Consider the following 23,140-nt stretch of genomic DNA (forward strand, 5'->3'; position numbering starts at 1 on the left):
AACGCTACGCCATAGAGAGAAAACTGGAAGCTGTTTCAGGCAGGAAACATACATAACATACTTCACTCTCCTCACGTTATATAACAAACAAACAATCCCAGTTATACAGTCCCAATCAAAAGTTTAAAGCCACACCTCCTTAAAAAAAGTACACCCCCCCCCCCCCCCCCGAAAACAGAAATCAAAGTTCCAAACATGAACTCATTAATGATTAGCTCCACCGTTATTGCTGATCATTTCAAAAATTCAGTGTGGCATGCTTGATGCAAGTGTTTCCATGAGGTGAGTGGGAACATTTCTCCAAGTGGTGAAGACGGCCGCATGAAGGGCATCAAAATGTCCATTTTTGTAAACTTCCCTGCCGTCCATCCCCAAAGCTTCTCAACTGGATTTAGATCAGGGGAACACACAGGATGGTTCAAAAGCGTGATTGGGAAATCACTCTTTTGGACCTGGAAGAAGTCCCTTGTCCTGTGAACATTGTGTACTGTAGCATTGTCCTGCTGATAAACCCACTGGTTACCACACAGACGAGGGCCCTCAATCATGAGGGATGCTCTCTGCAACATCTGGACATAGCTAGCGGCTGTTTGACGCCCCTGCACCTCCTGAAGCTCCATTGTTCCACTTAAGGGAAAAGACCATTATGGCGCCCCCTCCACCGTGGCGTGTAAAAAACATCTAAGGTGGGATCTGCTCATCATGCCAGTAACATTGGAAATCAAGAGGACCAACAAGGTTACATTTTTCTCATCAGAGAATAAAACTTTCTTCCACCTTTCAATGTCCCATGTTTGGTGCTCTCTTGCAAAGTCCAAACGCTCAGTGCTGTGGCATTCAAGCAGACGAGGCCTTTGAAGACCTTTTTTGTTTTTGAATCCCTTCAGTCTCAGATGCCGTCTGATGGTTATGGGGCTGCAATCGGTGCTAGTAACGGCCTTAATCTGGGTCGAGGATCGTCCAGTGTCTTGGTGGACAGCCAATTGGATTCTCTGGCTCAGTGCTGGTGAAATTATTTTTGTTTTCCACTTGACTTTTTTGTTCCATAACCCAGATCAGGATCATTTAAGAAATTCCAGATAACTGTACTACTGCGTCCCACCTCAGCAGCGACGGCGCGCTGCAAGAGACCCTGCATATGCAGTTCAGCAACCCGACAATGTTGAAAAATGGAATGGTTTTTTTTGGCTTTGCCATCAGAACGTCATGACAGTGTGACTACCTGACAGAAAATGACAATGAATCCACATTTTTACACAGATTTTGCCTTTCAAAGGCATGTGGTCTTAAACTTTTCATCAGCTGTAAAACAGCCTGTTTCAGTTAAAGCATTGTTTTCAATAAATTGCATGCTCAAAAAAACATTTTGTCTCTCTCCCATTTCTTCTTGTTGCATTTTGAAGCTTACTTTGAACCTTGTTAAGATCCAACCATGCAAAATATGTTTGTTTTTTTTTGACATTTTTCAAGTGGTCCAAAAATTTTGATATGGACTGTTGAGCATTTCTCATCTGTCTGCTATTTCAACCCCTCCATCACCCCAGCATCCAACCTGAGTGATCTCAGAGCACAAATGCCCAACTTTACTGTAGCAACTCAGTTTTCAAGTTATTTGACTTAATTAGAGTAAAGCCTGCTCAAGAGGATAAGGCACCTACTTTATCAATATTTGACCTTAATTTTTTCAAGTCCTTGCATTAATTGAGGATTAAATTCCAGTTCATACATTTCAGCAATGCAAGAATGCCACAGACCGCTATTAATGGCAACACCCATTCATTTTCTATTGACAGGCTTTTTATGCCTCATTTTTATCACATCATTAAGTCCCTCTCTTTGAGTCCCAGTATCAGGATTGAGGGCTTCAAATTACAAAAGCCGGCACTGAAAATAGTGCTTCTGAAATCTGAACTTTAAGAAAAAAAATCTTAAGTGATCCACTTTGAAAAACTCACTTAACTTTTGAGATGTTTTTTTTCGGTGTTGTTTTATTTTTGAAACGTTTGTGTGCCTGTATGATTGCATAGATATGTTGTTAGGAGTTGCGTTTTCCTTCCTAAAAATATCACATTTCCTTTTGCAGCCTGTTCATTTTCGGAAACATTCTCTCTGATTCAGCCTGTCAGAAAAAAGTGTCAGCTGTCAAAACGGAAACCCTCAATCTACAGTAACAATAGTGCTAGCGCTGCTCCACTCGTTGACCCAATCTTAGCTGTCAGTTTGAGTTGTGAGAGGAAAAGGAGGGAGAAAAAAGTGCATTAAAACCACCCTAAAAAAAATAGCCCGTGTGTTCGTCACAAAGCAAAGTTATAATTTTGCCAAAAGTGGGTTTCTGGGTTACATTACAGCTGTATACTGCGTGTTCCCAGCAAGATTTGAAAAATGTTCTATTGCTGCACGTTACAATTGCATTTCAAATCCTCTATTCAGCGATTTTCACATACAGAGAGGCAGGGCACTGTTGTCCTGAAAGAGATAAAAGCATGGCTGCTCACCGACATATAAGAGCATCAACGTTTACAGGGAAAACTGCTTTTACCTTATCGCCCTGCTATTAAAGCAACATTACTGGTCTTGTAATAAAAAAAAGAAAGAAGAAACTGTTATCTGCACAGAGCATATGTATGATGTCATGCTTTTTGTATTCCCTGCAGATATTAATGAATGCAAGACAGGAAGGAACACCTGTGCCAACGACACAGTGTGCTTCAACCTGGAAGGAGGCTATGACTGTCGGTGCCCCCACGGGCACAACTGCACCGGCGACTGTATCCATGACAACAAGGTCAAGCACAGCGGGCAAATCTGGGTGCTGGACAGCGATAGGTGCTCGGTGTGCTCCTGCCAGGTAATGAACAGGCTGAGACATATGCAGAGAATACAGAGACAAGGAAAGCTGAGAGGAAAAGCAAAGAAACAAACAAACCAAGAACAGAGTAACAAAGCAGAGGTAAATGGATCCGCTGAAACAGAAAGAGGCAGACAAGTGAAAAGACGAGGAAACGTGTCCACGGCTGTATATAGCCGAGTAATGATTTCCCCTGTCTCTCTGACGCGTGCACACTTTTACAGTATGTGCGTTCAGCTGATCCAGGCGTGAAACGTTTTCAGCGCTGTTATTTTTCACTCTGCTTTCCAAGTGTTTAAACCAGAAATACAATAATATAACAAAGCAAATGTAAACCTGGTTTTCTTTCGGAATGATGTTGTTCCCCACAGGACCAATCAGCAGCAAGCGTCACTTTGTTTTATCCTGTAGTCAGAGTGCTTCTCTTTAAACAAGCAGTGACATTTTATTAAATCAACAACTAAAGCGCAGCAGTGCAACAAATGATTCTTTCCCTTTTTAATTTTTAATTAGACATGACATGTGATAATTGATGTAGGACAAATGGGAAACCACCTTTGGGCATTGTCACACCCCATCAACAGCAAACATTTGCACCCAGCTTTGGCAACTTTGAAGTGCGAATTAGCTCCTGAGTGACCTTTCGAAATTCAAAAAGTCTAAAAATGTAAAATCGTCTTAGCAAATTGCATTTCATTTACTGCCTCTGTGGAAATTGGAAATTGTAGCATTCACCCAGTCATGGTAAACAGATGGCAAGAAGTGCAACTACAGATTTTCGTCATGCTACAGTGATTGCTGTTGATTTCTTAGCAGCTAAAGAAAGAGGTACAAGTCTCAAAAAGCTGTTGGAGATTAAAACAGAGGTAGAAAGGCTCAAAATTGACCGTAATACGCATTGTATTTATTATTTTTCCCAGTTTTTGCTATTTTCTTAATGACAGAACAGTTTTAAATCTTTGCAGTATTGTACAGAAATAGCTTGATTCTTTATTAATGATTGGCTTTTACATATAACAAGCCACAGGTGAGGATATTTCAGTTTGTCCTTCTTTGTAAAGAGATCATTAAAAGTCACCAACACTGACTGTAACCAGTGGCTAAGGACAGTAAAGCAAATGTATTTCAGTAATAACCAGAAGGCTCCTGGTTCCAGTCTCACATCTCCTTTTTCTTTTTTTAGTCTTTTGGCCTGCCAGCTTCCTAAATGACTCTTCCCTTAATATTAATTTAATAATGTGTGTGGAGCTAAACATTTATTACCGGCAGAAGATCAGACAATTTACCACACGTGTAACTTTCAGTCTTTATTACCTCTGTCTGGGAGGTTATGTTTTTGGTAGCATTTGCATGCATGGCGTTCTGTCCGTTAACACGATAGCTTGAAAAGATTTGAATGAATTCTGATCAAACTTACATCCACCAAGGTCTCCAAGGTCAATGTAATGATTTCAAAAAGCTATTTTAGAAATTATACTTACAATTTTACATTTGACCCCCAACCTCTCCTTCCTCTCCTAAAGGTCAAAACAATAATAATACTTTTTAGTGCTATTTATTACAACTATGTTTGTTCCTGCCGTTGTTTGTATTGAGAACATATAGGCATATAGGGAATGATATATGGGGATTGTAAATATCATGTTAGTTTGAACCTCTGGCCACTTCTTTAAGGTCAAATAATGCCAACCTTCATAAAATGTCCCGTATCTTATTATATTATATAATAAGTTTATTCATGCTCAGTTATTTACAAATGAAACATCCATTCATCAATTATTTTCCGCTTGTCCAATTTAGGATCGTGAGGAGGCGGGAGCCTGTTCCAGCTTCCATAGGGTGAGGGGTAGGGTATACTCTAAACAGGTCGCCTCCTACATAACGTTTATATACAAAATACAATACTCTTCCCTTAAAAGTAAATACAGCTCAGATAGGGAGTTGTCTTGGCGTAGGTTTGTGCTGTCTGAGTGCTTTTCGTCTTAGATATGCAGTCTGCTAGGCTAATTCTCTAGCTAGTAATGTAGCAATAACGCTAACTGAAAATGCATGAAAATGTGAATGAATTTTGATCTGATGCTTTTTGCATGACTAGAGTCCTAAAATCAGGATGTATGTATGGGTGGATGGATGGAGATGATGCAGTAGTGGTGAGCAACTTAATTAAAGCGCATGAGCTACTCTCTCTATATAGTCCTTTTTAAAGGTCTATCAGAGTGATCGGGGCTCTTGATGTACTTGTTTTGATTGATTCCTGACATCAAAGTGACAAGGCATCTGGGAACAGTTGGTCCAGAAAACTCATTCCATCATCTTAAACACATTTTTTTCCTCCATGATTATCAGGTCACAGAGCAGTCATACTTTGCATTTCAGCATTTCACTCAACCTAATGCCAAGTGTCTGGCGGTAGTGGAAGGTGATTATAGTGGATTAGTGTCGGTAGTGAATGATCAAGCAGCAAATTATTCATTTGATTACAAAGGTCCAGGGCAGAAATGGCTCCCTAATTAAATGAGTCATATTAATTGATTTGAGAGATTGAAGAGCTGCCTGTCAAAATTAGTTGTATTGAGCAGTTCAGTGAGCAGAGGAGTAAACATGTTATTGTTTTGGAAGTGGGTGGACACAGCCGGATATTACATGGAGAGCTGCGATTAACTGAAGAGGGGAAACCAAAGTCAAACCCCAGAAAAAAGACAAAGAGCATCCAGCCCGAGGTCAAGCAGTACACAAATAGTTCATTGTTTTGCTCTGATTGCAGTGCTGACGGGTGGAGTGTAACCCATCGATGCATCTGGACCAATTTCAAAAACATGTTCAGAAAAAAATATCAAAATACCAGGTTAACTGGCAACATTGAATGCATTCCTGACAATTCTTTACAAAAAATGTAAAGGAATGAAAGGTAGACTTTATTGTCAGTTTTGTTACAAAAAAGAAATCATACTCATGCTCTTTGAAATCAATTTTCAATCCATTCTATTAACTCCTTTTTCAGCTCAGGGCTGGGCACTCAAGCCTATCCGAGCTGTCGTCGTGCAAAATGTAGGGGACCTTTAAAATACTCAAATTTAATTTTGTGCTCTATAGTTAATTCGGACTTCCTATTTTTACAATCGTCTGTATCCATCCTGAGCCGGGAAATATGTAACCGTATGAATATCCACAGAAAAATATCCAAATATTAGAATTAAACAGTAACAAGAAGGCAAAACCGCGATTAAAATGGGATTGGATGGAAAATTTGCACGCTATTATGAATGGGTGCTGTTGGGCTCGGGATACTAGACATGCGTTTGAAACACCGTGATTAATGCACATATAAAGATTCTGTGGAAACAATCAACAGAAGTTCCTGTTCCTTTCACCACCTTCTGGCTACTGCAGGGTCGTTCTGATTATTTTCATTATCAATTATCATGCAATTCTTTTTTCTTCTCTCTCAACCAATTCATAGTTAATTCTTAAAATCTTAGAAAATCCTAAAAAGCTTAAAACTCCTACCACGCTTTCTCAAAGCTGCCAATTATTTCCTGTACTCTGAGTTTGGAAGGAGTCTGAAAACACTGAGAACACCACGCTGATGAATAGAAACTATGCATCAGTACGCATAGAGTACACACTTTAATCTGGCGTGTCATAAATTGCTGCTTCAGAACAGTTTTCTTGGCATGAGCTAGACTGCCTTCATTACATTATTAATCATCAACATGTATGTTTAATGATCCCATCAAAGCAGAGGCCTTTGTCTGTGCGTGCAGCTGTTTTGGCCCATGCGTCATCCTGTGCTCAGTGCTCAGTTGTGCTCCCCACGCAGGCCGGCCAAGTGATGTGCCGCAGGATGGTGTGCGACTGCGACAATCCCAACGCCGACCTGTTCTGCTGCCCCGAGTGCGACCCTCGACTTAGCAGCCAGTGTCTGCATCAAAACGGCCTGCTCACCTACGGCAGCGGGGACACGTGGGTGGAGAACTGCCAGCAGTGTCAGTGCCTGGTGAGTAAAGGGCGCTTGTACCAACCCCCTCCTGCACGTTGATAATATTTCAAAGAGCGCAGGTATTTAACGCTTTCGTGCAGTGTCGTTTAAGGTGATAGCGAAGACAACATAGGCATTCGTTGCCGTGCCGCAGTGCCCACACGAGAGATGTAACAAATACTCCAGTCTCCATGGAAATGCTCATGAATGAGAGATGTGCTCTGCGAAAAAAGTCAAGGAAAGATGTTTTGTGGCAAGAGGGGGGGAGTGATTAAGAGGTGAATAGGGAGGTTGCAGAGAGGAGAAAATGAAGATTTCTTTCTTCTGCACAAGTGGAAAACCAAAGCAAGTGATTACTGAAATTTTAAAGAATTCAAAGAACTGTAAGGGCTGCTCTCTGCTGTGCTGGAATTACACGTTTTACTGGAGAAGACATTCAAGGTTAGGGGAACAGTGTCGCCTATGAGGTGGGAGGGTGAAACAGGGAGTGTTATTCCTGTGCTTTGAGGAGGTTCTGCAGCGTGTATGTCTGAGGTGCTAGTTTCGAGTGTCCTCTACATCTAATCCCATTTCCCATTCAAAACAAAACAGCATTTCGTTCACTACACAGATCTTTCTCAGTCAGACGTATGCGCCGCTTTCTTTGTGTTCACATCTTCTGCTGCGTTGACCTTTTCAAGGTTTTAACAGTGTTTATGTTGAAGCAACAGGGAGGCGTTTTGCGTTTCCCAACAAACCTGACAAAAACAATAAATCTTCCCACCTGTGTTGCCCCTCTTACCATATTACCATATGCATATCACATGCAAATTGAAGGCTTTAGATTCTACCCCACTGTCTTCTCCTAACCCCACCCCTTCCTCCAACATGCTGTAACACTCACCCACACCAGTGTCAGTTCCTCTGTTGAATGACTCACAAACCGTCTTTGCTTTGGATCTCAGAGCAGCACTTTACAACTCTTGTTTTTCTATTTATTTCATCCTCTTTTTGTTGCCTTTAAAGATCAGCCGTACTTGCAGCTAAGATACCATAAATTGGCTCCACTCTGACAGATTTATGGTCTGAGTAGCAATAGCAATGTCATTTCCTCTCGCACCCCTCCCTCCCTCTATTGTAATGCCGTCCTGATGCCTGGACCTGAGAGCTGCTTTTTTGGATTTCTTACAGCGAGCCATTATAGAAGAGCTTGAAAATCACCGCTCAGCAGAGGGGCAGCGGGGAAGCGCAGTTGGCTGAAAATGGGTTTGCTTCAGCATCGCTCTCGCTGAAACAGTACTCAGTGTAGGCCCTCGTGTTGACACGAGCAGACACGAGCACATTTGAGATTGCAGGCACGCCTGTAACAACACACACACGCACACACACACACAATGTAAACATAGTATACGTGTGCTTGAAAATCTGCACACATCCTACATATGTCCACATGTACGCACAGATAGACATAAAACATGCTCAGTTTAAGATGCACAGAGGCGCACGCAGAGCAAAGGGCCACCAGCACACGCAGTACAAAGAGCAGCACTTGAAAGGGAGAAGGCTGCTCCCGCGATACCGTACTGGGGCTCCAGTAGCGTGACAGGGACGTGAAATGAACCTTGAATGCTGCTACACTTAGCAGAGGCATGGCTGTCCAGACTCAGCGGGGGCCTTAAAATACACAGTGACAGCAGGGAGATGGGCAAAACATTCTCTCAAGTCCAAGATGTGAATCCTTTTGTATGAACCGTGCAATCATTTGAAATCAAGAGTGTGGCCTTTGCAGACCGCGCACACGCGGGCCACTTGCAATTTGCCATCTTGTTAAATCACCAAAATATCAAAGAAACCATTGATTTTTACAACCATACATGTAGATAGTAGCTTCATTTTTGAGAATAAAAATGGCATAATTATTTCAGGCTAATTCCCAAGCAAAGATAAATGTCACCAGTTCTAATTTCCCAGAGGCATTTTGTAACATTCAGTCTTAAAAACAGCAAATCTTTACATCTAGAGATTAAATAGCAGTGAGATATCGTGAATGGAGACATATTAAAAAATGATTTCATCTGAAGTATCACAAAGATATCAAAGTCCAGCGTCAGTTGTTTGTAAAAAGCTGTGCCCGACATCAGCCTCTCCTGTATGATAACAGACCACATCTGCATAAACAGACAAAGATGACATCGTCCCCTATCACAGTGTGGAACAGATACCTGAGGCTACACTCAATCCCTCCCTCTGGCAGCGAGCAGAAAGTGCCACTCGGGGGGATTTCCCACTTCGAATGTTTACACACAGCACAGAAGCAGGGAGTGGGCATTAGCTCTGTGTGAGAGCGCGCTTTATAGCCAGCCTAATTTACTACAACATTTTTGAAACGCTGAGTCAGATGATTTTGAGAGATATTGAATATCCCCGGTGGGACACTTGCATCAAACCTCACCATGCGTGCGCACCCCTTTTATATCTGCTGGTGTGCTTAAACATAAACAGTCTGAACTCATATTTCATTTCAATAAGGCGCGCGGCAGATATGCACATGTATGACAGCACGAGCAGAAGTGGGTCAGGACAGAATGATGTAGAGTACAGTTCGGTTAAGAGTTGCAAGGATGGACAAAATCTATGACCCGTTTTCTCAGGCCAGTGAAAACGGCAGCGGCAAAAATCCAAGAAGGCTTTTCTGCGCCGAAAGTTTGCTGTAAGATTAATAGGAGAACAACGAGACTAGAACAAGTCAATTAGAAAGGTGGAACATTTACCTCCACAGTCTGGAAAAACTGCTGACGCTGCCGGAAGACTGTGCCGCTCATCTTTATTTTTCTAGCTTCCTTACAAGTCGAGACGGTCCCTCCAGCATACAAATACACTACGTCAGGAGAAATGTGCATTTGAGTGAATAACTTGTTTAGACACAGGAAATGCAAAGTGCATTTGCAGTGATTATTTTTCTTTTTCTCTCTCTCTCTGCTCGGCTATCCTTTTCAAATTCCATCTCCACCTTCGCAGCAGGGGCAGGTGGATTGCTGGCCTCTGCCGTGCCCGCCTGTGGACTGCGAGTTTACTGTGGTGCCCGAGGGCGAGTGCTGTCCCCGCTGTGTCACCGACCCCTGCCAGGCCGACACCATCCGCAACGACATCACCAAGACATGTACGGACGAGCACAACATCTCACGCTTCAGCGGCTCCTCCTGGATTAAACATGGCACAGAGTGCACTCTGTGCCAGTGCAAGGTAAGCTGCTAGTCCTGCCGGCAGCATGGAAACAGCAAATTACAGTTTCTCTAGTTCGTGGCAGGCAAGACACAAAAGAAAAATGGCTTGAAAAGTGAGAACCCTTTGTGCTTTTTCAGGGGGCAAAAACAGAGTACTAGTATTTGCAACAGAAAGGCAATTTGTGCATCTTTAACACCTCACAGAAGTTGAATTTACCAGTTGTTGTAAAAGGGCAGTTATTGGGAGCTATTTAGTTAAACCAAGATGCACACAGTAATTGCTGTGGGAAAAAAATGAATCTAATATTCATTCTAAGAACAAGACTGCTGCTGTATCAATTCAAATAAATAAGATATGATGTTCTGTTCCGCAATTATTCCCTTTCTAATTTTGAGTTTATTAGATCATAGAGTACATGTTTTATTTATATTTATTAACAAGAATGCAGTTTTCTGTGAAGCAGAACTTTGATACTTTCGGGAAATGTGCTTTTTATTTTTCTTGTTTAGGATTAGATGAGAATGTCTTACTCGGATGCACTGCACTGTATTTCTGCTAAATATGAAGCTGCAGTCGGTTAGATTAAAGCTAGAAACAGGCTCTGTTGAGTGGTAATAAACCTACCAGCTCCTTTAAAGGTCACTAATTAACATTTTTAATTAGTTGTTAATTAGGGTGTAAAAATAAGTTATAGGTTTACAATGTAACGTGCTGGCCTGCTTCTTGGTTCGGAGCGGCAACTTGCTGTAAATCCACTGGTTGCCTCGCAACCTCAGAGTGATGACAAGACTCCTGTTTCAGGTCTGTAACCTGAGTTATAATGAGCAATTTTTTTTTAAAATGTAGAACTGTTCTTTTAAATGAAAATGAACTGAAATTCTGGCAGCGTCATTTTTCCTGGCCTCTGGCTCGGCTGCAGCAGGAAATCATGGATGTATTCTTCCCTCTGCTAAAGGAGCACACAGGTTTGAGGATGAAGTGCTGAAAACGTCTGGAGAAACACTCACATCAGCAGCTCAAGTAAATCAGATGGAGAAAGCTGCTCTTCGTGAGTTTTTATTTTGCAGCGCTGAGCAGTCACGGGGAGAGTAAACTATGCAGGCAATATCCTCTTCATTACCAAATGTGAGCGTAAATTGTTTGCCTGAGCTTTAGGACTTAATCCACCAAGGCTGACTCCCTCACTTGAAATTCTACTATTAAATATTCTCGTCGCGCGTGCCTGCAATGATGTCCGCATCTCAGACAGAAAATAACAGCTATTCTCTGAGGACTTTCAATAAACATCATAATTTTTGGAATCTCTACCATCCATTCATCTATCCAGCCATTTTCTTCTTCTATGCGAGTCAGGGTCGCGGGGGAGGGGAGGCATCTTTAGGTTATGCATCTTTTTTTGGGGGGGGGGCAAATTTTATTTAAGCACGCAGTTTTTAAATTCACCTAAAAACAGTCCTTGGAGTAGCAGCTTTACAATGCAAGCCTAAAATTAAAAACCTTGGCCTCTTGGATACTTGAAATGCAGCATCCTCACCCTCATCACCAGGCCAGCTAGAGATTTTCGACATTGCTTTGTGGAAATATCAAAAGTGTAAATTTGAAAGTAATTATAAAGAGTCAGTTTTCTGATTCAACAGAAATGAAGCACAGCAATTTTTCATCCTTTTAGTTTTAGCATTAACACTCAGCCTCTTCACTGTGCATGAATTTTATTTTTTAGAACAAATGCAGCATAGTCCCAACTACAGGGACCTCCGGGGTACACGCATCGTAGAAGGGGTTAAACCAAAGTGACTCTGTGACCGTTCACATTTCTCAGTGAGAAATCGCCACCTTGTATCAGTTAGCGCCCAGACAAACTCTAAATACCAAACCAAGTCTGTGTGCCGCAGCACTGCTGTTACCCAAAAATATTATCTGGTTGAAAAAACGAGCTGCCCTGAGGTTAAATTGTAACAAACTTGTGCCTCTCTTCTTTCTCTTTCTTTGTGTTTCCAGAATGGACACATCTGTTGCTCAGTGGATCCCATGTGCCTTTAGTCCTGGCAGATCTGAAGGCACCTGTACAGTGTTCTCCATGTAAAAAAATACAAAAAAAATACATAAAAAATAACACCATCCCTGTGTCTCTTCACTGTCCTCCTCACAGACGTGGGTCACATAGTGTTTGCGTTGTAAGGATTTGTTTTGGCCTGCTGAATCAGATGGGTGGAAGTTCAGAATAACACACCCAGTGTCACATTGTCAAATACAGACAATTGTAAAAAAAAATGTAACCTTTCAGGTATTTTTCTTTCCCTTCTGATTAGCCACAGTTGATTGTATGTTCTGTACAGTAAACTCCACCCATCTGGTGCTAAGCTTTAACTCGTAGAGCAAATACTCTATGACCGGCGCCTGCTTCCTCAACTCCTTTATACCAAATGCAAATGTATATCATACCAAACAGATGATGGACTACGGTTTCCTGAAACCCACCACTTTGTTATGTCTCACCACTTAGAGTGAACCTTTAAGGATCACCATTCCCCACTCCCAATCATTGCTACATGAAACTGTAAAATATTACTATTACTGGCATGACTCTGCTTGATGTCCAAATATTTTTTGATTTCTAAATTCTCGATGATGATGATGATGATGATGATACATTAGCTAGAGCAAAGGCAGTTAGCATAAGGTTCCGTTGCCACATTTGAGTCGTCTAAATTATGTGGTGCTTTGCAGCATTTTGTTCCATTTCTCTTTTTTGTAATTTTTTTTCCAGCTTGTTATTGTGTAATAGTGAAATAAAGTATTTCCATTTACATTAATTGCTTGTCTTTTTCTTATGTAATTTGGATTTATCACGATTTAACAGATATGAGATTTTATTGGCCATACAGTGGCTTCAATTAGATTTTTAGGTTTCTGGGTTCACTGTTAGTTTGTAAAACACAAACATGCATTACAAAATGTTTGCGATTATTCCAACAAAGAAGAAAATCTGATTAACTTTAGGTAGCAGACGTGTTTGTCTGTACTCATCCTCCAGCATGACTGCACCGATGAATGTATAGCGTGGGAACAAATGGAGAAGGGATTGTAACCATGTGCTGTAGCGCCTGAGCAGATTAGACTATATCATCTTACAGTCTGCATACATAAAACTGGATTTATTAGATCCATGTGGCACAGCATGACATGCAGTAAACTTTGCTGAAGTCTCAAGAGTGTAAGACACTGTGACTGTTCAGAGGAAAAGACCCCTAAAAAGGAAATCAGGCAGATTAAAGTCTTAAATCCATTTTCTAATAATTTCTAGGAGATTGAAAATATGCAAACAAAGGTGTGGACAAAAAGTTAAAAACCTCCCCTCTTTCTCATTGCACATCCCCTCCTTTCCTCTCCTTCGATCCTAGTCACTCCAATCAGAGATGTGAGCTGAGCCATTGAGTATATAACATGATGTAGTATTGCTCCAGAGCCTTATTTTAAAGCAATCTCAAGCCCAACTACACCTGTGCTTTGTGAAGTCAGAGGTAACACTGTTTGCATTTTTTTAAATATTCATGGCTGTTTTAATTAAAGTTGCAATGTGGCAAGATATCACACCCTCTGTCTCACACACATACAAATACTGGAAAAAAAAACCCAAACCCTGAATCACATGCCTCACAATCATCTTAAAAACCGAAACAATACAAATCACTGCTTGTTTGAAGAATCACCCACCACGGTTTATGTATTCTGGCTGTGTGCCACGCCTCTTTTATATGCTGATGCACAGGATACACCTGCGCATCCTCGATCATAGCTCCTCTGCAAGCCCGCCTTCTCCTCTCTGATCCATTTTAGCAATTCAGAAATCCTTCAACATGGGATACTGAGATTGATTTCCGGGTCCCAGGCAGGAGGACGTAAAAAGAGGAGACGAGGAACCCTACACATAAGAAAAACAGAGGGAACAAAGAAAACCCACAAGCAGAGTGAAAACAAAAAAATGTCTGGACAGCTTGAGATTGTGAAGTCGATCGGACAAAGAGCAAAAGGGCAGTGGAGGACTTTATAGACTATGTCAACTGGCAGACTGGCTACAGGTGAGGCAAGAAACGGCTGTGGAAACTAAACATACAGGGAGTGACTTGAGCATGAAACAAACACACTACTTATATAGTTATATTTTACAGACAGATTACCCAGTTTATAAAATATGACGCATCATTAGTCGATTCAGGTAGCCATGTGTACATAAAACACTTAAAACGAATTTCCCTTCCACGGGTTGCAGCAGTAAAACATTTTAATGTGAACGCATCGGTCATATTATTGCAGTCACACATTAAAAATGAAATAAACACTGATAGATTGACTGATTATGAATGCTGGTGTATATTTGATGCCTTGCACATAAAAGATGGTTTGTAAACGTGCCCTTTTAGAACCATCGCCAGGCTTGTGTTAAGATTAGATATAAAAATGATCTGCTTTGAATAATATCTTTTTCCATTAAAAAAATCCAATGCCTTTTTACTACTCCTAGTTCTGTGAAAAAATGAATAACCGGACACAAAATGCGTCCTACCACACTCAAAGACCTTGTTCTCAGTGTTTGTGCCACGCAAGCTTGGCTTTAAGTTTAAGCTGCTCGTGATTCACTTCCAAACTAGCTGTGACGGTGCACACCTTACACTCAGGTTGGGGGAACTTTACGCTTTTGACTGATGAATTGGAATTAGTGCCACGCTGTGAACGTACATTATTCTGCACAGTGAAGCTCAAACAATTAAGAAAACAAACACTGATCAAAACTAATTTGTTCTGAGGAAAGTCAGAGATTTTGTCCCCCGCAGATATTGTACACTGGATAAGTAAATTTGTGTGATTTATAGATCTAACAGCGTTCTATCAGTGATTGGATTTTATACAAAGCCCCGTGTGGTGGATACACTTTCATGTCTGCATATTTGGATGCAGAGCAACGACTGCCGCAATTGTAGCACATGGATTCCTCTCTCCTCCCGACTTTGTCCTGTGCCTTTGGAGATGGTAGTAATACTTGTATCGCAGAAGAGCACTTAAAGCTCCTAATATAATTATCTATCCCTTCACAGCCACAGACAAATGAGTTCAGCCCGGAGATGGCTTTATTTCCCTGTGGAAAAGTCTCTCTCCACGAACTGATTCTACCTCGCAGCTGCTTACATTAACAAACACGCAACGTAATGGGGGCCCATTTATATTCCAACACACACTCTGCTCACTTGAGCCTTTTTTTTTTGTTTCTGCATCGCTCTCACTCCAAAAACTTTTTTTAACTCAGGTTATCATGACTCCAAACTCATCCCTGAGTTGAATGATAGGGCAGTGGACAGTGTGCAGTGGACAGTTCACAGCGGCTGCTCGTTGGTTGGCAAGGGCACCATCTGGCCTGCTTTGGTCCAGTGGCTTCTAGCTGGTGGTGGCATGAAGCCAGTGGGCACCTGAGTAGTGGTGGCACAGCAGGGCAGACTGGTCCTCCAGCTGGCTCCTAAATGTCCAATTTTCCATGGCAGTGCTGAACCCTCTGCAACAGATGCCTGTACCCACGGGGAGTCCACTTCACTGCCTGTCCTATATTCACTGTTAATGACCACACATATCATTGTGATTGTAGCTGGTGAAGCAAGGCAACAGTGAAAAGTCAGTTTTACTTTAAGTGTGGAGTTTAAATCAAGAGAAAAAAAAACGCATTAGTAATACATTTGGGCTGACATGTCATTTTCAGTGATCTTATAGCCTTCAAATTGCTCTAATTGGTCTGCAAAATCCACTGCACTCTGAAGAATGAGAAGGGTCTTTATCTGACAAAAAGATACCAGGAGCATGCAATAATACAATCACCTGAAAATCATCTTTTTTGGACTTGGCAATCTCATGCATGTACTATGTGTAGGGAATTACATGGACATGTGCAGTTTATAGCATTTGCGTGTATTTGTACCTCTTATCACTGCAGGGTAAACTCTGTTCATTCTGCTTATTTGTCACAGCTTGTGCGGGATTGACTTAATGCATAAGCATGTAGTGCATGAGCCAAAGCAAGAATGGAAGCCGCTTTGAATTGTCTGTGTTACAGCAAACATCCACACAAGTGCTCACTGTGCCCACAGCACCTATAGCTTTTGGTTCCAGCTTCAACTGTGGGTGCAGCCAAAGGTGCTACAATCAGGATATTTAGTACTGATTATTTCATATGAACTTGTTTTTAATCGACGAAGAACCTCCTCAGGAGATTAACAAAACTGTATTATACAGTTTAGTATACAGACCCCCATTTTGGTTTCAGAACTGTCTTAATTCTTTGTAGCACTGACTCAACAAGTTGCTGGAAACCAGGAGGTGTGCTATCCTGCTGGAAGCAGCAGTCGGAAAGCAGGGAACGCTGTGGTCACAAAGAGATGGGCACGGGCGGCAACAATGCTCAGGTATAAGCTGTGGTGTTTACGCAATTCTGAATTGGGACTAAGGGGCACAAAGTGAGCCAAGAAAATATCCCACACACCACCGATAGCAAATTTGGTGGATACACGCGTTCATGATGGGTACACCAAATTCTGACCCTGCCATCTTAATGTCACAGCAGCAATCAAGTCTCAACATTTCTCCAGGCTTTTATTGTCCAATTTTAGTGAGCCCGTGCAAACTGAAGCCTCAGTACCAGTAGTGGTACCCAGTGTGGTCTTCTGCTAGTGCAGGCCATCTGCTTCAATGTTTTGATGCTTTTTCCTCAGTTGCAAAGAGTGTTTTTTTGTTTCTTTAATTACTGTTGCCTTCCTATCAGTTCCATGCATTCCGGACACTCCTCTCTGACTGTTGGCATCTGCGTAATTTTGTGCTGAACATTTGGGGGATCAAGATCTCTGTCTAAATAAATAAATAAATCTGGGTAAATTCCCAGATGATTAAACATAAACATGCAACTATTTTGCTGGTAATACCTGAAATGAGTAAAGAAAATCAACAGCCTATTTATGCAAGATAATTCATAATTTTATTGGGGAGTTATATTGGTTGGGTCTCATTACTGAAGGGGGGGGGGGGGGGTCATAACCCCCCTAACCCTCCTCGAAATTACACCCCTGTCTCTTGGTCAGTTGCTATGACTTACTATTTCAGTCTTTTGAATATGTGGCTTTACAGCTGAAGGCCCCATCCAAAGTTGTGTTTCTTAATGTTTACAGGCCTCCCAAATACTGCACAGACTTTTTTAATGACCTCAGTGAACTGCTGTCTGTGATCTGTGTTGATTTTGACTGTGTAATTATTGCTGGGGATTTTAACATTCATGTGGACAACCCTCAGGACAAAGGGACTAAAGACCTGAGTAACACTCTGGGCAACTTTGGGCTGACTCAGCATGTAACAGAGGCCACACATAATAGAGGACACACTCTTGACCTACTGATCTCCAAAGGCCTGAGCATTTCAAAGGTTACTGTGTCTGATGTGGGCCTGTCTGATCATTACTGTGTTTTCTTTGAAAGTAAAATCTCAGCCCACACAAATATATCAACAACAGTGATCACAAAACGGTGTATAACTGAACACAGTAGTGCAATTTTTAACCAGGTCTTCCCATTAACACCTGACCTGTCCAGAGGGTCAGTCAATGAGCTCGTCAATAGCTTCAATGCTAACATGTTAAATGTAATGGACACTATTGCTCCCATTAAGGTGAAGGTTATCTCTGGAAGGAAAAAGTCTCCATGGAGAAACTCCACACTGGTGAAAAATGAAAAAAGAGAGTGTAGGAAAGCTGAGCGCAGATGGAGAAAAACAAACCTCCAGGTTCATTATGACATTTATAAAGAGAAACTTCACAATTATAATTTACAACTGAGGAATGCAAGGAGGTCCTACTTCTCTGACATCATCACTAAAAACAGCCATAATGCTCGGGTCTTATTTTCTACAGTTGACAGGCTAACAAACCCTCCTGTGTCAGTGGCAGCTGAACTTCATTCGACCATGGCCTGCAATGACTTTGCCAAATTCTTCACTGAAAAAATCCAAAAAATTAGACAAGCAATTGGTACATCAACAGCAGATCCAGGATATGTACTGTGTCCACCAAAAAACTGTTTAAACACCATGAAACAGTTTCAACCTATTAACAGCAAAGACCTGGAGGACATCTTAGGTCAACTGAACTCCTCCTCCTGCTGTTTAGATGTCCTGCCAACAAGTTTTTTCAAAAAGGTCTCAAAGACTTTAGAGTCAGACCTGTTACAGATCGTCAACTTTTCTTTATTATCAGGTGTGTTTCCAGAATCACTAAAAACTGCTGTAATCAAACCTATACTGAAAAAGGACAATCTTGACAAGACACAAATGAACAACTACAGGCCGATCTCAAATCTCCCGTTTTTAAGTAAGATCATTGAAAAAGCAGTTTCTCAACAGCTCAGTTACTTCTTAAAACAGAATAATTGCTACGATGCCTTCCAGTCAGGTTTTAGACAGAACCACAGCACTGAAACCGCTCTGACCAAAGTGTTTAATGACATATGTCTGAATACAGACAGTGGAAAAATGTCAGTCCTAGTTTTACTGGATCTCAGTGCAGCATTTGATACAGTTGACCACAACATATTACTCAAACGACTGGAGAACTGGACAGGTCTTTCAGGAACTGTACTAAACTGGTTCAAAACATACGTAGAAAACAGGAAATACTTTGTATCAATAGGTAACTTCACATCTGAGCAGACAAGTATCACATGTGGAGTTCCCCAAGGTTCCATCTTGGGACCCCTTCTGTTTAACATCTACATGCTCCCACTGGCACAGATTATAAACAACAACAAAATAAACTATCACAGCTATGCAGATGACACACAAATATATATCACAATGTCACCAGGAGACCGAGGCCCTGTACAGGCTCTTGGTAAATGCATTGAGGAAATCAATGACTGGTTGTGCCACAATTTTCTCCAGCTAAACAAAAACAAAACTGAGGTAATAGTCTTTGGCGCCAAAGAAAAACGATTACAGGTCACCAGAGAACTTCAATCTATACATCTAAAAACCACAAACCAGGCGAGAAATTTGGGTGTAGTGATGGATGCAGACCTAAACTTAGAAAAACACATTAAGACAATAACAAAGTCAGCTTACTATCACCTCAAGAATATATCAAGGATAAAAGATCTGATGTCTCAACAGGACCTGGAAAAACTAGTCCATGCATTCATCTTTAGTAGGCTTGATTACTGTAACAGCATCTTTACAGGTCTACCTAAAAAAATCAGTCAGACAACTACAGCTCATTCAGAACTCTGCTGCTCGAGTCCTCACTAAGACCAAAAAAGTGGACCACATCAGTCCAGCTCTGAGGTCCTTACACTGGCTGCCTGTCCGTCAGAGGATAGACTTTAAAGTTCTGATGCTGGCCTATAAAGCTCTGAATGGTTTAGGACCAAAATACATCAATGACCTCCTGACCCAGTATGAACCATCCAGATCCCTCAGGTCATCTGGATCCGGTCTTTTATCAGTTCCCAGAGTCAGAACCAGACACGGAGAAGCTGCATTCAGCTTTTATGCTCCTTATATCTGGAACAAACTCCCAGAAAGCCTCAGATCAGCTGAAACACTCAGTTTATTTAAATCCAGGTTGAAGACTCACCTGTTCTCAGCTGCATTTGAATAAAGCACCAAATCCACACTTTAAGCTTAAATTTCAAAACTTACATTTAACTACTGATTTTATCTACTGTTCTGATTTTATCTGTTTTGATTTTATATACTGTTGTTTGTTTGTTTGTTTGTTAATTAGTTAGTTAGTTTATTTGCTTGTTTTATTCAATTTTAAATCATGCTTTTTATTTGTTCTTGTTTCTAATGTCTCTGTAAAGCACTTTGAATCACCTTGTTGTTGAATTGTGCTATACAAATAAACTTGCCTTGCCTTGCCTTGCCTTGCCTAGTATTTTCTGGTATTTCAGTCACCTGAAAATATCAGCTGATTTAAATCTCAGTGTGCTTAGGTCGGGAGATGGAGCTGAACTTTAACATATTATATAAAACTATTTAAAACAGTGCAGTGTGTGAGTTTTGCAGCAAGGCTTACAATGTCAAGATCAACTTTTTCCACTGTTCACAAAGAAATACGCTGCACAGTGACAGATATCTTTCTATTAGATATTTTTCTGATTGATATTTTCAGTTTTGTAGGTCCAATGTTGGTAAAAAAAAAAAAGAGACATTTTTCCCCAACACTGGATTTTATCGTCATTTACCTGCTGCTCCACTGAAGGACATTGCAACTGAATTTTTTTTTAATATTCACCAAGCAGCTCTTCATTTTATATAACTTACGAACAATTTGAATAAAATTTGATCCTCTTCCTCGACACAGGAAGAGTAAGGCAGACATCATTATCACAAACCCACCCCTGGGGTTTCAGTCCTCTGAGTGACTTGTTGGAGGTTCTGAGAGATTTATCCGAGCCACATGTTCCTCTGTTAGGTATCAGAAACCCGCAGAAGGAATTGCTGATGAATTCTCTTTCCCTTGTGGCCACTGGGGACAGAAACCATCTCAGACTTGGTGAAAAGACTGAAGGGAAACCTTGTAGCTGGCTGGGACTGACAGTACTGATAAATTTCACAAGGTCTCTAAGAGTCACGGAGCTGCCAGCACAGAGTGATGGGCCATGCCAGGACATGATACACTGATCTAATTGGAGGATAGCTCAAAGACAGTAGAGAAGATTCCAGTTGATCTGTAGCTATGGCTCATTCCCTCTAGAGAATTTTTCTGGCTTATATTTAGCTCTAGGTCCAACAATAGTGCTTCATATCCTCCCTCAAAAAGCAGTTCTTATGTCTTTTTGGATTTGTAGACATGCTATTGGAACAAATAGTAAATAATGGGGAACATTTCAAAGGTGCCTGAAGTCAGTTTGAAAGAAAGCTTCTCTGTCATGAAAAAAAGAAGCAAGCTAAAAATTTGATTACCAGACAGAAAGGAATTGATCATGAACGTTTCCAACACGAATGCATCCACGGCAATGAGGGAGAAGTCGATACACTTTTAAGACAACGTGGGTATCAGGCTCCAACACCCCATAAACATTTTTTTTGAAATGCCTGTTTTGATGTGCTCTCTCACTTTCTGCATGGTCCTCAAAAAAAAAAAAAAAAATCAATATCTAATTTCTCAGCCCAATGGCAGACTTGGAAGAGGCCTCAGTAAAAACAGCTAATACACTCTGGCAATGGGATTTATTTCACAGACAAACAACAAGCATCCGTGAGACCTCAGGTATTCACAAATCTGCTTGGTTTTCACACCGCAGGTGTTTTAATATTTACTACTGAAGCAATCTAGCTGAGGGTCTTATTAAAGCTAATTTTGCAGTGAATGGCACAGCAGGATTCAAGTGTTGTGGGTGCAATTACACATCCCGGGATACACGGTTACTGACAATGGAGTGCTGGATTGGATGACACCTGCGATAGCATAGTCTCACATCAGTTTGTTTAACTGCTTCTGTCACATTACAGATTTTTCATAACTCACTCCTCTGTTGTGTTAAACCGGTGGTTGGATTCCAGGCCCGTGAAGCAGCTTTCTACAGCTGATGGATGAAACAGTCACTGTTTAACATGATTTAACCTAAAACGATCAACCACTTTTTATCAGCAGCAACCCCTGCAGTCCCTTTTATCTATTAACAACCACATGCTTTAAGAATGGGTTAGATTTAGGCTTACATGCAACCCTTTTTAATAGAATCTTTGCATATATGTCAAAACAGAAGAGCTTACAAGAAAAAAAAACCCTGCAAGGCCAAGATGCGTGTATGGGACTTGATCTGAAGGGTAACATCTGGTAGTCCCAAAAAGAGAGTGAAATCCTATATTATAAGCATGAATATGTACATATAATACATGTATGTCGACACAGAATAGCTCCCAGCTCATTTGAGTCGCCAAACTGGACCACATGACCGTGTTTGTGGTGTTGGAGCATTTTTAATAGAACAAACAATTTAAATTAGATTGTTTTATAGTTAAATTTGCGATCAGCACATCCAAGAGTCTTAGAAGAATTGTTGAATATTTCCTAGTGAAAGTGAATAACTGTTACATCACAGATCTGTCATAACGCACTCCTCTGTGTGGTATTTTCTCATTAACCACTGGTTGGATTTCAGCCCTTTCTCATAATCGGCATCTCTTATTTAGACACAGCTGCACTTTGAGATAAAGGGTAAAAGTTGAAGAGCTCACAATAACTATATCCTGGTGTTTATGTCTACCATCCGTGTCATATAAATTTAGCAAATTCGCACAGTAACATTCGCCGATTAACACTAAATGCACAGTGGGCGACTGGCTCTCGTTCACTCTATAAATGTGATCCCTAACATTTGTAGGACTCTTTCAGTGCCTTTAAAAAATTTCGCAACATTCCTTTCAAAATTTCCTCTTGAATCCAGCGTGGCTCTGATCATCCGGCACTGCCATCCAGAGCCAAGCGGCGTGCATGGCAAAACAGCAAAGATGAAAAGCCGTACTGTGCCATAATTCTCTGTAACAAAGCACATTTTTTTTCTTCTTTAATATATTATCAATCATCTCAAGGCCCTTCAGATTTTTCTCTCAACCTCAATGGAGGAGTCCCAACACCACACTGGGAACCAATTCTGTCGGCAGTGAGTTCAGTTTTCATCCCTCAGACATTTTCGATCCAATCTATAACTCATTTACACGTAGACATGTTCTATAAACAAATCCCGCCGGGGAACAAAACAAGTAACAAATTCAAATTGTTTCCCACTGGCATAAATCAAACAACGGACAGGCTCAGAGGAGAACTCCTGCTAATCTGAGCTGGGTGCTATGTGTATGCAGGCTACGTATTCGAGTGTCCTTGTGAAGAGATAGTATCATTATTTCTCCTGTTGCCCACATTAATTGGGTCAGCAGATGCAAGAAGCTTGACCTGCACTGTTGCTTGGCAACTATACTTCCCAAGCATATAGAAAAACTGAAAAGCAGAACTTAACTTGCGAGTTACTTATCGAGATCAGCAACCTTGTTCAAAAAGAATTAAGGAAAGCGGTCAAGCGATA

General features: G+C 41.1%; 1 protein-coding gene across 3 annotated transcripts in view; it reads left to right on the forward strand.

Annotated features, from left to right (window-relative positions):
- Window positions 1-12,844, forward strand: part of nell2a (neural EGFL like 2a) — an 89,844-nt gene extending 77,000 nt beyond the window's left edge. Inside the window, exons 17-21 of one of the 3 annotated variants that reach the window (XM_082539765.1) lie at window positions 2,655-2,848; window positions 4,649-4,687; window positions 6,669-6,845; window positions 9,825-10,049; window positions 12,030-12,844. In XM_082539765.1, coding sequence (XP_082395891.1) covers window positions 2,655-2,848; window positions 4,649-4,687; window positions 6,669-6,845; window positions 9,825-10,049; window positions 12,030-12,071 — 677 coding nt within the window. In that variant the 3' untranslated portion in view covers window positions 12,072-12,844. The remainder of the gene's footprint in view (window positions 1-2,654; window positions 2,849-4,648; window positions 4,688-6,668; window positions 6,846-9,824; window positions 10,050-12,029) is intronic. The other 2 variants (XM_082539766.1, XM_082539767.1) reach the window with 2 other exon arrangements.
- The last annotated feature ends 10,296 nt before the right edge of the window (window positions 12,845-23,140 follow it).

Source organism: Aulonocara stuartgranti (genome assembly GCF_965226115.1).
Source record: "Aulonocara stuartgranti genome assembly, chromosome: 7".
Taxonomy (NCBI): Eukaryota; Metazoa; Chordata; class Actinopteri; order Cichliformes; family Cichlidae; genus Aulonocara; species Aulonocara stuartgranti.